General features: G+C 39.9%; 1 protein-coding gene and 1 long non-coding RNA gene across 3 annotated transcripts; one reads left to right on the top strand and one right to left on the bottom strand.

The window, feature by feature from the left end:
* Nucleotides 1-7,525, top strand: npas4l (neuronal PAS domain protein 4 like). The gene is made up of 8 exons (XM_086093847.1): nucleotides 1-338; nucleotides 410-555; nucleotides 637-742; nucleotides 2,724-2,982; nucleotides 3,066-3,175; nucleotides 4,323-4,464; nucleotides 5,732-6,819; nucleotides 6,893-7,525. The coding sequence occupies exons 1-8, from the start codon at nucleotides 161-163 to the stop codon at nucleotides 6,937-6,939; spliced, it is 2,076 nt and encodes a 691-aa protein (XP_085949973.1). The 5' UTR covers nucleotides 1-160; the 3' UTR covers nucleotides 6,940-7,525.
* LOC147163870 (uncharacterized) lies at nucleotides 5,734-15,989 on the bottom strand. Of its 2 annotated transcripts, XR_015096974.1 has the most exons (4): nucleotides 15,844-15,989; nucleotides 15,528-15,617; nucleotides 10,293-10,352; nucleotides 5,734-10,090 (listed from the first exon to the last, which is right to left on the bottom strand). It is a non-coding gene; the product is annotated as an uncharacterized LOC147163870 (long non-coding RNA). The 2 variants fall into 2 exon arrangements; XR_015096973.1 differs by having other exon boundaries at nucleotides 5,735-10,352.
* Between the last annotated feature and the right edge of the window lie 225 nt (nucleotides 15,990-16,214).

Genomic DNA, 16,214 nt, shown 5'->3' with positions numbered 1-16,214 from the left:
CATCCTCCACTGCAGACACGGACAGCCCCTCATCACAGCAGTTGCCATAGGAACCATTCATGTTCTAAGTCTGCTCTTTACTATGATGAACGCCATTTTTGGGTTGCGAGGGAGCCACCGGTGAGTTTGCCCGTTTTGGTTTCCTTCAACTTGGCCCGCCATGGTTCCTCACAGATCCACCAAAGGCGCATCCAAAGCACGGCGGGACCACATCAATCACGAGATCAGGAACATGCGAGCTCTGCTGCCCATTCCGCCGGCGGACCGGGAGCGCCTCTCGTACCTGCACTCAATGGCCGCCGTGTGCGCATACATCAGGAAGTGGCTTTTCTTGCAAGGTGAGTGCAGAATAGCTGACTTTTTTATTTTAAATCCAGCATCGAGAATGAGCTGACTTTTCTTCCTTTAGGGCTTCCCACCGGAGAGACTCACCCCTGCTCTTTCGCCTATGAGGCCTTTCTCCAAGCCTTGCACGGTTTCATCCTGGTCACTAATGTCCAAGGGAGGCTGGTCTACGTGTCTGAAAATGTAGCGGAATATCTCGGCCTTTCCATGGTGAGCTTTAAAAAAAAAAAAAAAAAGAGAGAAACGGAATTTTTTATCCGAAATGGGTCAAACCTTTCATTCCGTTCTCAGGTAGACGTGCTTCAAGGAGACACCATATATGACATGGTGGAACGTGAGGACATTGACGTTATTGAGTCCTTCCTGAAGGGACATCATGAAAATATGTCATCATCAGGTAATGCAACATTTCTTTTTTGTTTTGGGGAAAATCAGCCAATTGCTTGCCGCAGAGTTTTGTGTAAGCCATGGATACATCGCACACGTTTTTCGAATGTGCAATGCTTGAGATCTTAAAATGGTGTCCTCATAATGAAGACAAATTTATTGACTTTCTTGACATATGCGGGCTAATAATTTAAAGATATAATGTAACATGCACCCTTTATAGGAAACATTTTCACTCATTTACTACCATTGACGGCTATAGATGTCAAAAATTCATTTGAACTATTAGTTTCACTTTTGTTTAATAAGAGTATGAAAACCTAGAATTTTTTTATTGTACATTTAGAACAGATATAAAATGTGTGATTAATCGTGAGTTAACTATTGGGAAAAAAAGGTTATTAAAAATTAGGGGTGTCACACGATGAACATTTTTAATTGTAATTAATCGCATGATTTCAATAGTTAACTCACGATTAATCACAAATTGTATAACTGTTCTAAATGTACAATAAAAAATTCTAGGTTTTCATACTCTTGTTAACAAAAGTGGGGGGGGGGGGATTTGAAACTAATAGAAATAGTTCAAATGAATTTTTGACGTCTATAGCCGTCAATGGCAGTGAATGAGTTAATTAAAGTGATTTATTTTAGTGGTTCAGTGGACTAAGGGAGTAGAACAAGGCTTTTATTTTAAACTATGTACATATTATATTCATATTGCACCCCCCCCCCCCAAAAAAAAATACAAAATAAAAACTGGATATTGTGATCATTTATGCAAATGCTTATTGCACTTCCACATTTTTTTAACAATCTATACTTTTGGTCATTCCACACATGGGTGCCATTTTTACCTTTAAATATTGACCAATCTAAAGTGTTGAAAATGGTTTATTCCCTTTCAGGATGCAATGTTAATGGTTGAACAAATGTGCCGTTTTTGGGGGTCTCGTGAAAAGTGACGATTTTGGACGTTTTGGCCCGATGCCAGCGATTTCTGTTTTCAGAATTATTTTAACATGACCCTTTTTATTTAAGTCACTTTTGTTGACGCACGTGCATATTGCTGTGCAATTTGTGCATTTGTATTCCGTTCATTAAATTTGGAGCTACAGCAGATATAAAAAGTCTACACACCCCTGTTAAATGCCAGTATTTGTGACATGAAAAAATGTGACAAAGGTAAAAAATTTCAAACTTTTTCTACATAATATGCAAAAATTCTAAAAATCATTTTGAGGGGAAGTAAAAATAAAGCAATTTGCGCAAGTGTGCACACCCTCTGGGCATGTGGCCTATGTTCAGAATTAAACTCAAACTCACGTTAAATGTGAGTCCGCACACAGCTGCCTCTAGTGAAAGTACCTCTGATTAAACCCAAATAAATTTCAGATGTTCTAGTAGGCTGTTGATGACAATTTTGATTTCTAGCAGAAAGCCTGATACTTTTGTGTTAACGCCGACTCGCATTTAGAACTGTTCATAAATCCCCCCACCTTGATTGACTTAAGCTGAAGAATAACAAACAGCGCCAAAGCACTATGTGCCACCATCATGCTTCAATGTATGTATGGTGTTCTTTTGCAGGTTTATGTTTGCCCCCAAATTATACCTTTTTTGAATTACAGCCAAAAAGTTCAACCATAATACATTTTCCCGTATGCATTTGGGAGATTTCTGTTTTTGTAGTCTGTATTTCAAAAATGTTGAAACTGAAAGTTTGGCCATAATTCCAAAGGTTTCTCAGTTGATGTGTCTCGGTTATAGGACATCCTGGCATTTAAACTGGGGTGTGTAGATTTTTATATATATCCGCTGTATATGTTTTCATTTGACTTATCATGTATTTTTTAAATGTGAAAGAAAAAAGCTAAAACTAATGTTAATGTTAAAAAATAAAAGGTTTATGGACATAGAAATGTGACTGATATTATATAATTTGCTTATGTAAATGCTTACAACTGGTCAACTTTGTTGTACTCCTGTAGAGAGGACTTTTGTATGCAACATGCAGACCTCCAAGACCTTCAAGCAGCAGCATAGCAGCTGCTCAATGCTGGTCCGAGGCAGCTTCCAGTCCTTTGCGGAACCCTGTCAGTTGTCCGCCATCCGTACTGCCGGCGAGACCCTCTTTGTGGCCCTTTGCACCCCCACAGTGGACCGCCTCAGGGGGGCGGAGTCACACTTGTGCCCCAGTTTCGACAGCGTGCATGCGCTTGACATGAGCTTCACTCGACTCTCAGACAGGTACAAGCAGGACACTGGATGAATATTATAAACTCGTGCCCGGTAAAGTTTTTACTCACCAATATTGTGTTTCTTTCTTTCAGTGTTTTATATTTTATGGGGTACTCGGCAGAAGAAATGGTCGGGCGGTCATGGTACAGCTTAGTCCACCCTGAAGATCTCTCTTTAAGTGTGAATCATCACAGACGTTTATGTAAGTAACATAGTCACCCAAGGCCCAAGACGTTATTATTAATTATTCATAAGGCTCTAATGAGAAAAACAGTGTTAGTGTTCTTGTTCAGTAAACTGTGCTTTTCTTAAATATGTATTTCCCAACCGTTTTGGCTTGGCAGGGTTGTAAGCCCTTCAAAGACAATCAAAAGCTACTTTAATTATTTACATTAATTTTTACGTGTTCTTGTGCACATTCATGTTGCAGGCAAAAGTATTGGGACACATAAGCAGCTACAGAATCAGATCAATTTCAGTACATTTGAATATTGTAGAAAAGTTCATTTTTTTTGTAATAGTTAAATTAAAAAATGTAGACGTATAGAATTAAACAATCATTTACAAAAGGTTATTCATGTAATATTCTAATTCTTTCTTGGTCCTGAATATTATTATAATATTTTGGTGGGGGGGGGGGGGGCTCTAATCAAAAGTATTAAAAAATAAATATAAATAAATAAATGATGATAATAATAATCATAATAAAATAAATAAATAAAAAGTCATTTCAAGTCTATTTCATGTTTATGTAGTGGATCTACAGAAAATGAGATTCTACTGAAAGGAAATACGTTTTACCCGAAATTCAAATTAATTGAGATTTCTCAGTACACGGTCGAGGCTCTGCTTTTTTATACAGTTTTCAACATCCTGAAGCCCACTTACATTCAATAAAAGCATCATGTTTATTCATGAAGACATCATTTAAAAAAAAAAAAAATGCAACAATGTACTACCATACATAAATTAGATCCAAAAGTTTGCTAAAAAGTTCCGCACTAAAGTACACAAGAACAGCAGCAGCAGTGGGTTTTTTTTAAATTAAAATATTTGTTTTTCTTTGATCTGGCATTTGGGATTGTATAATTACGAATAGAGCAATTTACTTTTGTGCAGTTCTCCATCTGAGTGTGCGTGACATGGCATTAAGTTACTTTCCAAACAAGCCAAGAATGAATTCAAACTCAATTTGTTTTTGATACACGTGATCTAATTATGTTAATTTTGCCTCCTTAGCTGTAGCTCGCTTCATTCAGCTTCATTTATTCAACTGTGAATTTGAGCAGAATGAAGTTTGTGACTGTGCATGATTAAAAATGAAAAAAAATGTCCTTATGTTTCTCCAGTACAAGCAGACGAGGGCCTGCAGGTCCAGGTGGTGATGAGACTTCAGTGCAAAGATCTGTCATGGGCCTGGAGCTACATTTGTGCTAGCAAAGAGTCTCAGTGCCAGGCTGCATATATCCGCTGCACTAACTTCATCATCAGGTATGGCAAATGTTTACACTATTGTTAAAAGATCATGCGTTGTTTAGAACAGCAGTTTTTTGCACCACTTTCAGTTAAAAGGTGAAGTCAACCCAAGAATTTTCTTTACAATAATATGTTGGATGTTCCCCCACTAGTCTAAACAATACATTCTTATTAATATTGTGTTGGTGGAATATGTGACAAGCAGCAAGATCGACTTGCTGTCGACTGAAAATGACAGAGTTGTTCAGGGGCTCGTGTAACGACCAATCACGGCTCAGCTTCAGAAAACAGGTGAGCCGTGATTGGTCGCTACTTGGTGACTTGGCTAAGTAGCGTAGCTAATGCTGCATTCGAGGAGGGTCGGAAGTCGGATTTATCCAAGTTGTTTTTCCCCACTTCCGATATGAAAGCGTTTGAGGCGAAAGTAAACAACCAAAATGGCGGATAATGATAAATTGTTTTTTTTTATTTTAGTCCTCAAAACTCATTTTGACCTCCAGCAAACTTACCTTCTCGCAATTTTGCTTCATTTATAGTTTTTATCTTATTTCATGAGCATTCCATACAGTTCAGTATTTCACTGTATAATTTCATGCAGAGATAGCGGCATACGACCAATACGTACGTTGTGTTACGTGAAGTTAAATAGTGTTTCACCATTGCAGAGTGACGTCACTTTTAAGTCCGTCGGTGAAGTCGGGGTCCCTTTTTTTTCTTTCCGACTTCGCAAGTGGAATTTCCGAGTTCAAGGGGGCGTTCCCGTACACACTTGCTGGTTAGAACGCGGAAAAGTCCGACCATCCTCGAATGCAGCATACTCGGCTAACTACAACAGTTCGCTATTTACCCAAAATAGTGTGCTACTTAGCTATCTACGATAATTAGCTACTTAGCTAACTGCAGCAGTTATCTTTCACAATTGTCATCATATATTTTCTAAGTAGGTAACATTAGAACGACACTTTGATCTGTTAGATTGTCAAAGGGGAACACGTTTCACACAGTTATAAACTTGATTTAGCGATATTAAAATGATTGTTGTTCATTATGTAAGAAAGGATAAATAAAAACAATATGTGGTAAACAAAAACAAGATACTGCATACTTGGCATAGAAAGATTGATCAAAGAAAAACGCAGCTCGCATGAAATAATGAATGTGGGTCTTTTATTTATTTTTATTTTTTTTATCCTTGTTGTGCATTAGAAAGGGTGTACATATGTTGTGCGCCAACGTGTTAAGTGTTTTTCTGAAAATCAAAAATGATCCTGTGATCCTTTAGTGAAACAGAGGCCAAGTTTCAGCTGAGAAGAATGAGCGATGATACTTCCTCGGCAGCCACTTCTCCCCACAGAAGCTGTAAGAGGCAGGGGACTCCTAGCAGCCCAAGTGAGGAAACATGTCCTAAACTCAGGTTGGAGTGTGATGAAGACCACCACGCCGATAGCTCGCCCCTTCCTTTAGGGGGCAGCCCTGCGCTCTTCACTCCTCCCTACAGCCCTGCGTCCTCTTGCTCTACCGTGCAACGGGAAGAGCCGAGCCTCATCCGCCGCGTGGATGCGCACAGATACGCCGATCATCTGCTGTCCTCCCCGGAGGCTTCTCCTTCCTACTACTCCTACCCGGAGACTGCGCTCGCCTGCCACCTCTCACCTCACCGCTCCCTCCCTTCGCAAAACACCTTTGATCAGAGAATCTTCATCACCTTGAATCCTCTCTCTCCGGCCTCCCCCTCAGCTCCAACCTATGATTTCCCAGCTTGTGCATCCGATGCCAGATTAGTTCCAGACGGCTTGGCAATGTCTGACATGAGCGAGAGCTCTGGGGATTGTGCCCTGCATCAAGATGACTTGAGCGTTTCGGAGCAGCCACAAGAGGGCAGCCTCCACCAAATGCACCAGGTTCCCCAGTACGTTTTACCTTCCAGTCTCCCCACCCCCGGCCAGTCCCCTGTCAACATGACATCTGAGCAGTACAGCCAGATGGAGCAGGCGGAGATCAGCATTCTGGCTCAGCAGATCTCCTCGTTGGCTTCCACTTTTGACATGTTTGGCCCCCTCGATCCGCAAAGCCTGCCGCCCTCCTCCTGTCAGTGGGCCAGCCAGGCTGCTATCCCCTCTGCCCTACATACTAAACTGATGAATGACGGCGTGTTCGAGAGCCTCCTGGATGATCTCGACTTGGTCACAAAGAGAGGCTCCGATATTCCCGACTTCACCTCCCGACACTTTGATCCACTCGGTCTCAGCCCGACCTCCTCAGAGAACTCGCTACCTCCAAACGTCTCCTTCACATTGCAGTTGGAACGCCATGACCCAAACACTGAGTTGCATCAACTCAACCACTCACTGCAGAGTAGCCTGCAGCAAGGTAACTTCTATCAAGGGCACTCGTGAAGACTCATTGTTAGTCTTGGCTAATGTTGATTTCTACCTTTTTTCAGACGGACTTGCTGAGGAAAACCTTTACTGTACTGAAATAAGTCTGTGACTTACGACGCTGCTCTTTGTATGACATATTGTCAAGAAAATGGTCCTTGGGTGAATTCAAAGAACAGAATGACAAGAGGTTCAAAGACATATTTTACTAAAACGCTATTTTCCTCTATTGTGTATCTCAAAATGTCAAGTATCGCCGCAGAGTTGAGATTTGTCTTTATTTCTGCGAAATGCTGTCATCTTTCTCTTTAGTTCCAGCAAATGTATTTTTTTTAATGAAAAGGGTACTTGTGAATGTCTGACTGCAATAATAATAAAAACATTAGAAAGGAAATAGCTTCTCCTACTAAATGGCCACACTTCACTGCTGAGCACTTTATCAATGTCATTGCAACAAAAATGTTAGAAAGGAAACAAAGTGTTCAATAGATTATTTTTTGTATAGACCCTTTTAGCAGAGAGCATCTATTGTCATGAAGTTTGTGGAAAACTGAGAGTTACTAATGTTTCAAAAATGATTGTTTCTGCAACCTACCTCAGCGGTACTTCTCACTACATTCCAATTCCGGATTCCAAATGAAAACGGATTGTATTTATTTTTTTGAATCTACCACCTCGTAACTATGTAAAGGTGTTTTTCTATCACATTCCGAAGCATGACATGATTAATGTATTTTGTTTCTCATGTCTTAAATGGTACTATGAATGAACGGTCACTGCCTTAATGTTTCATCTTTTCACATATTTTAAATGTCAATAAAACAAACCAAAAACAAATTGTATTGATCTATAACTGATTTATTTATCTATACTGAGAGTTGTGTGAACTAGTTTTACGGTGACACCTTTCAACATGGCCGCAGCCTCTATGGTGGCGACCTATGCATTGTTTTGTTCCAGTAGGTATTGAGTGTTTCAATAAAAAATGATTACTATGCTGAGTTTGGAAGCAACAATACAGGTGGTGGCCGGGACAAAAGCTCATTTCACAATTTAACGGCATCAATTTGGAATCAGGACGAGAAGACAGAATATTTGTCGGTGTGTTGGCAGAGTGATACTTAAGCAGCAGTTGTATCGCATCCGACTGTCTCCGGTCAATGAACTGTGAACATAATGCGATAATGACGGAGGAGTAAGCACACAACAAGCCTCATTTGTCATCGTGTAAGGAGGGACGTTTTATTTTCAGTGCAACAACAGAAAAGGATCACTGTTGTGGGGTTTGTGTGATAACATTTACAGCACTTGAATATTTTAATCGTATTATTATTTATTTTCTTTCATTTACAATGAGTATCAACACTTTTGTCCACTAGTGTACTACTAACTCAAATGGTCAACTCGCGAGACAAAACCAGGGTCACTCAATGAGTCAATATAAAATGGCCACCAGGTGGCGTAAAGTGCCATGTCGGCCATTTGCTTTCCGACTGCTTTATCTCTTTAGGGTCGCGGGTGAGCTGGAGTCTTTCCCATCTTTTTTTTTGGGGGGGGGGGGTTTAGTGTGCGCGCGAGTGAGCATACCCGCATCAAGACACATCATTGAGCCAATTGATGAGGCAACAGTCCGGCAGCCCACTCGCATCCATGGAGAGCTAATTAGGAGTGATGTCCTGTGAAGGGTAAAATAGCAAATAAACTTCCCAACGAGCATCCACATCTGTTGCTTCAGTCACTGTGGGGATTCCTCCGAGGCGCTGAGATGCAGTCTTATTGGACGCAGCTCAGCGCGCACACAAACACACATAAGGATCATTAGAAATACGTTCTTTCCACCTGGCAGGTTTGAGATTGACATCAAAATAGACAAGACGCCACATGATGAAAATGACAGCTGACATTGTTGTTTGTTTTCTCACTAAGCTCGCAATAAGTAACCTCTAGGGTTTTGGACTGTGTGATCAGTAGTTTGAGCTGAAGTTCTGAAAAGCAGAAACGGTCAAACAAATTCAAGAGCTGCATCAAACATTCTGCTCACTTCTGATCGACACTGCCAGAGATTCATTTAATATTGTATTCGTATTATGAGATGGGATTTGAATACCAAACCCCGAAATAAACGGACATAATCTACTACATTATTTCCCAACTTTAATGGAGCCGAGGCCCGCTTTTACACATTATTTTGAGTTTTTATTTTGCGCGAAATTAATGATCTTGTCTCAATGGACTCTCTCAAATTGACTTCAATCTGGGCCTGTTCAATTGAACACAAAGCTGACAGAAAGCCATGAATTACTCAGTGTTGTATGAAAGGCAACAGATATAGGGTTTATTGTTAATTCTGCCATCTAATGGAAGAGTCTTTAATTATTCATCCTGTCACTATTCATTGCTGGCATAAAGAAGGTGGATGAACAAAGATATGTCAAATAATCATTCTCACAAGCAGAGAATAAGTTAGTCGGTCGGTTGAAAATCAGGCTAATTGCCATTAATGCACAGTGCTTCTAATTTAGTTTTGAAATTTGTACTAGCCCATTCAGGTCAACGTTGAAAGGTGGCCACATCAGAGCCATATCTTCAAATATGTCAAATGTATTTTGGATGTGACTTATTTTCAAAGCGCATCCAGGTTTCTATCTGCCGCCTCACTGTTGGATTTTCACCAACATGTACTTTCTTTATTGCATTTGGACAAGCTCCCACACGGCGGGGCCCCAGGTGCCCCTTCGTGCCGCTTCGTTTATTTAGCAGCTTTATGCTTTTTATTGGGGTTTCATCAAAGCCTGCGGGCCCTATTGACAGCTTAGCCACAAAAAGGAATTGCTGTGGGATTGTAGGACAGGTGCACGTGGCGCCAAGGTCGCCGCAAAGTATGGCGTGCCATCCTCTGGTGTTATGACACGACCTGCTTCTCCACGCTCCTCATAAGACTGCAGTCTCTACATTTTTTTTCCACGGGAACAACAAGCTATTGTCTTGCCGGAATCACACGTCCGCGCCTATTATGCTTCTGCCCCACTTCTCAAGTCGCACGGCTGCTGTCGGTTCAGCCGGTGCATGCAGACGCTCTAATTGGGTTAAACACAAAGACCCGAAATAGGCGGCAGCCTCTTCCTGCAGGATCCTGCCAGTTCCTCCTGTCGCCATGCCTGAAAGCGCAGCTTCCATTTAACACCGGATTCGAGTTGTGCAGAGTCAACACTTCCCGTTTGCGGGAGGGAGATGAAAACAAACAGCCCAGGAGTGATTCTTACCTGCACATAAAAGTTTGATGTCTGTTGTGGGCTTGCAGCACCATGTAAAGCTTCTCATAAACATTATTCCCATCAAAATTATTATTCTGTACTCAAGCGCAGTGGTACTTTGACTACATAGGGTTGCCACCTCGGATTTGTGAAAAAAGGGACACCTGACCAAGCTCGGGCACTTAACAGTCAAGCCTGAAATTATTCATACCCCGTTTGTTGTACGTTTTGCGGTGGCCCAGACAGTCCAGACTTGAATTCAGTTGAAAATCTGTGAAGGGAAATAAAGATCAAGAAGAGCTCATTACTAAAGATGAATGGGCAAAAATATCAGCCGAGTCATGCAAAAAGCTGATCAGCAAATATAGGATGCGTTTTATTTGCTGTAATAGCCAATAAAGGCTTTCCTATTGATTTTTTAGGAGAAAGGTATGAATAATTTTAGACGTGCCACTTTTTGTTCAAATGCTGAGAATTTGGAGACAGAGAGAGAGAGAGAGAGAGACTGTAATGCAATGTATGTCCCTCATCACGAAACAAACTGAACTAAGTTCATTAACTGTTCATTATTCAGCTCGTCACAAGGCATACAAACACGACGCGGCAACGTATATTGTACTATTCTAGAAAAACCTCACCCACATTTACGTACGTACGGTTCTATAAAAAGCCCCCACGTGATACAAGCGTCGATATACTTGTTAACATTTTTTTGTTCAAATTATAGAAATGCCTGAAAATCCCATTGTTCTTCTCTGCACTCTTTTGTCGCAACTCAGACTTCCCTGGCTCCCGTGAGAGGAGGACTGAAATTACCGTAATGACAGTACTTTTTCTGTAAAGCACAAGGGCTTAGCTTTCAGACACAATTGGAATTTTTCAGATGACACAAACGGTGCCTGAGCTACGGTAATCCATAGTGCACCTACGTAAATGTTCTGCCGACGGTAGCGGCAGGGACATTTTTAGACTACAGAATTAAGGAAATCAAATTAGCTTTTGGCATTCTTCCTAAAAATAAACAAACAAACAAAACGGGACAAATTGTGTCCTGGGAGAGATTTTTGTTTTCCCAGGACATCTGGTAAAAAAAAGAAAAAGAGAGAACAATTCTGAGAAAAAATAGATGGGTGGCAACATCGTTTTTCTCCCCAAAACACTATTTTCTTTTGGTTTAATAATAAAAAAAAAATTATTAAAAAAAAATCACAACTTTCTTTTAATGTTTTATGTGGAGGAGGCTGGAATGGATCAATGGCAGTAAAGGACAATAAAATGAGGAGGCAGGGCGAGGTTCATGTAAATAGTGCATTCCTAGCCAATCAGGCAATCCACTGCATGAAGCTCCGTTATAAGTAACTGACATAGTAAGGGGGAAAAACTCTTAACTTGAAAAATTGAGGCCCTCTTAAGTCAAGGTACCACTTGTGTACTTGACGCTGGCCCAGCAGTATAAGAATGGTTTACTTGCATTGGAACAAGGCTGACCCTAAAAGGCACAAAATAGCGTATAAAGTGTAGTGTAATACATAGTGCCGACTTGAATTCAACATCAAGGATTGAATGTGTTGCTGAGATTCTAAAGGCCATCTGCAGCAGGGAGGCACTTTGGAGAGGGTTCATCGGTTGAATTGCTTTTTCAATAGATTCAGCTCTGCACCCCCTGTTGTCCCTGTGCCCTTACCTCACCCACCCGCCAACGTTACCTTTTACGCCCCTCACTTTCCAAAGCATCTTGAGGACCCAGGCACGCACGCACGCACGCACACATAAACACACACACACAGTTGAGAAAACAGCTGGTTAATGTACACCTAAACTATATAAAAAAATACATTAAAAAAACTACCGCCACACCAAAGAAAGGAGTCTCAAATGGAACACTACATGCCACCTGTGGACTTTCAGATGACCATCACCATCAAGTGCCATCTACTGTGCTGTTGCCTGCTGGAGTGTCAGGGACACAAAACGATCAATAAACTCATTAGATGGCTGCTGACATCATTGGACTGAAGATGGAGATGTTTGAATCAGTGACCAGAGATCACTGAGCAATCTTCTCTTCATTATGGGCAATTGTACAATTCCTCTTCATGACTCCTCCTACAATGCACATTAACAGGATTTTTCATGCACAATACATACCAGGTATTTTGGTGAACGTATATATATATATATATATATACAGAAGTTACCGTTGCAACACAATTTAAAATGGCATATGAATTAGTTACATGTACGTGCTCTCAGTCCGGATTTAAAGTCGTTCAAAAAGATCATTTGTTAATTTCCAAAAAAATTTTGCAACAGACACAACAAGGACATGTACATAGATTTTATGGACAACATTTAGGTCATAATAGAAAAGTCGAACACAGTTGGGACTTAATAGAAAAACAGATTTCCCCAGTCCACTTTAAAGGGCTCATAAAAGAACAAATTGAAACGTATTAAATTAACCAAATTTGACAATCAATTTCATGGCCCAGTTTTGCAAATTGGGAAATAAACAGCTCAGCAGCTAAATACAGCTTTAAAACATCCCGTTGATAAACGACGAGAAACACAAATCGCAAACACAAGAGGGAGAAAATGTTAATTTGATAAATTAATTTCGTCTGACTCAGTACTCGACAGATGTGTCACCGCCACCTGGTGCGGCGATTTGCAGGGGTGTCAGGCTCATTTTTTACTGCAGGCCACATTATAGTTATGGTTTCCCTCAAATTACTGTTATGACTGTGAAACCATATAAATGTATAATTCCCTCATCAAATTACAACATATATGAACAAATTGATGGATAGCCAGTCATGCTAGTGTGCTAAAAGATCTTAAAAGGAACCCCGACTGTCATGACAAGTTTGCGCTATATTATTTATTTGGTTGTTACTAACATAACTATGAGATTCATAAAAATAAAAAATGTATTCCAGTTGAATACATTTTGTAGAAACTTTATTTGGATGTACGCCGCCCTTGTTATTTACTTCGCAACGCATTCAGTGCGTAGTGACGTAGAATGGTGGCTGCTCTCTGCCGAGCAATGTAAAACGCCCATTAAGAAAGCGAGGTAAACCTCCGAAGCGTTCCTAAAGGGACGATCAAAACACATGAACACGGCGTGGGGGAGGGTGACTCTCCCGATCGCATGCCGTTTCTTTAGGAACGCTACGAAGCTTACCTTGCTTTTTTTTTATATGCGTCTCTATTTTATTTATTCATGTATTCATTTATTTATTTTTTAATTGACTACCAAGTAAAAGTTTGTACATTTACAATGGGTACTAAATAGTTTTGACTGTATTTGAATGAATGCATATGATGATTTGAATCCATCTCATGTGGATGAAGTGGAATGACAGCTACCGTGGGAGCTGTGAGAGTGTGCACCTCAAAGACAAACATGTCACTCTAAGAGACGTTGGAGTCAGGTGAAACACTCAGCCTGATGGGGTCACCGTGAGGGTGACTCAGAAGCTGTTTGGAGGATGAGGACGTGAAATGACGAACGACGTGCGCTACAAGAGTGTCACGGCGCGCTTCAATGACATGCTTATTGGGGTTTTTTTTTCAAATCAAGAAAGTACTAAATATATACCAAGTCACCAACATACACAGATGCACTAATTAAAAATGTTGATGACCATTGAGTACATTAACAAATCTGATTAAGAAATCCGATCAATTGCTTTTGTTAAGCTCTTTTTTTGTTTAATATGTTTTTTTCAACACTGTATTTTTCGAGTTAGCTGCACTACAAAAAAGGGAAAATGAGAACAATCCATTTAGCTGATCACTATTTAGGTCATTGCCGCCCTTGCTAATGGCCATAATTAAAGATGACACTGCCCGTGTGTCACTGTGCAATCACCTGCTCGTTAATTTTTTTCGCTTAACAATCAGTTTAATGAGCTAACGGTGATCGCAGTAACCTCAACGTCTGCCGGCACTCTACTTGTGTGCTTTTTAAAGATCAGGCCGACTGCCTCCTAAACATGTGCTTCACATCAATCAGTGCTTTGCGGTGAAAAAGTCAAGAACTCATTGACAAAGGAGAAATTTGCTACATGCTGTGTGCAAACTATACAAATCAGACAATGATCCTGTTGGATTGATTTGGATGGTGAGCTATTTTGTTTAATATGGAACGCAACAACACTGCAATAAAGCAATCATGCAGAGTTCACAGTAGTGCCAGGTCTATTAAATAAAGCCTGAACCATGAAGTATATGAGCGAAAATTCAGATTCTTTGTAAATAGAGTTTTTAGTGGTCCTTTTGAACAAAACAAACACTTTTTTTTTTGAAAGTCAACTTCCACATATGACTTTTGTTTTGTATCATATTTGATACATCCGGTCATAATGCTTTAAATTTGTACCTTTATAACTGTCAAAAATGTAATAATAAACAGACATATCAAAACGTATTAGTATTTCCAAAAATCAGAAAGAACATTTCCCATTAATAAGTTAATAATGAATAAGCATAGATGTCTTTCCTTTCTAATTTGGGGCAATCTTGCGAGGTTGCTGGAAAAGTATGGAGCCCCTCTGGTACCAGGGTATGAATTTTATTTATTATTATTTTTTACTTATCTGTTCCCACAGTTAAGCAATCTAGAGTTTAGCAATCTGTACCCACAGTTTAGCACGTCAATAAGAAACAAAGAAGAACACTCCAATATATAGATACAAGTTTGATTTATTTGAAAACTGGAAGTGTTGTGTGTGAAACAGGCGAGAAACTCCATGCCATTTTGATTTTGTAGAAATGAGAGGTTAAAATCATTTTTTTTTAAGACTGTAGGCAACGAGGAAACCAGTGAAACTGTGAAAACACTGCCATCTTTAGGCAAAAAAATGCTAATGCGTGTATCTATATATTTGAGTGTTCTTCTTTGTTTCTTATTAACGTGCTACACTGTGGGAACAGATTTGTAAACTGTGGGTGCAGATTAGCAAAAAAAATTAAAATAATCATACCCTTGTACCAGAGGCCATCAACTGGGTGCTACTGCCCTCTAATGGATTATCCGTGCAACACATGTATCAGATCATATATGTCAGGGTTTCAATGTAGGGGGAGGGGGGGGGGATATTATACTCATTAAATAGAGGGCTCAAAATGTCTTGTATTTAATATGATACGTTTGGCTTCATAGAGTTAAATAGATCCGATGACCACAAATTTACCGTCAGATATTCAAAGAGGCTGAGGGATAAAAGGTAAATTAGCTGTAAATGAATGTAGCCCATCTGACCCCCATGTAATACAGAGAAGGGCCCCAGATTTGTTTAATTATTTTAGGTTGAGTTTTAAAGTGAATTTGTCGCAATTACCAGATTGAGAAAACAACTAATTCGCTAGAGTAAATAGACAAGACACCCAAATATCAAAGTTGTTAAGTTGTGAAAAAAATATATTACAATCAAATTACCTTATTGGATGGGGGGAAAAACACAGCTCTTCAAGTTGACTTGTCCAGCAGAGTGTTTTCCAGACTGCTCACAACTGACCACGACTGCTCCTAAATTAACAGGACAGTACTGACTGAGCTACAAGTCCATATACTATTTCGTGTAGAACTAGCAGGAAATTGTCTCTCAACTCACATTATCATTAGCAGCGACAGCTAACTAACATCACTGTACTGGTAAGGTTAATAGCTAATCGCGATTAGCAACAAATGCTAATTCAAACCAAACGGATAGTAGTAATTTTTTTTTTTAACATAACCAGACAGATGTAATTACCTCTTAGGCATCCAGTATGTACAAACATCCAGTAAAAACGAGTAGTTTGTCCCGATGTAGCGTACAACAAGCTCGCACAGTTCGGTGAAACAGCTTCACTCCAACAGGTTCTCGAGCATTCTTCTCTCACGTCTACTGCAACAACGTAGCGTCAGTTGTAATAAGACCCGCCCCTTCGATCTCCACGTAACTGACATTGGCTGAACTTGACATTTACCCAATGACAATACAGAATAAAGATGAATGACAGTTTGCATAAGTTAGGCTGTACTCGTTGCCAAAGAGTGACTATTACGGTAGAAAATATACATAAACTGAACAAATAAGGAACTCACATACTTATTTGTAACAACTATTATTTTTTATTATGT

This window comes from Leptonotus elevatus, chromosome 13 (assembly GCF_054856555.1).
Source record: "Leptonotus elevatus isolate MCC_2025b chromosome 13, RoL_Lele_1.0, whole genome shotgun sequence".
Lineage (NCBI taxonomy): Eukaryota > Metazoa > Chordata > Actinopteri > Syngnathiformes > Syngnathidae > Leptonotus > Leptonotus elevatus.
The sequence above is the reverse complement of the archived record's forward strand: the minus strand, read 5'-3'. Positions and strand labels throughout refer to the sequence as shown.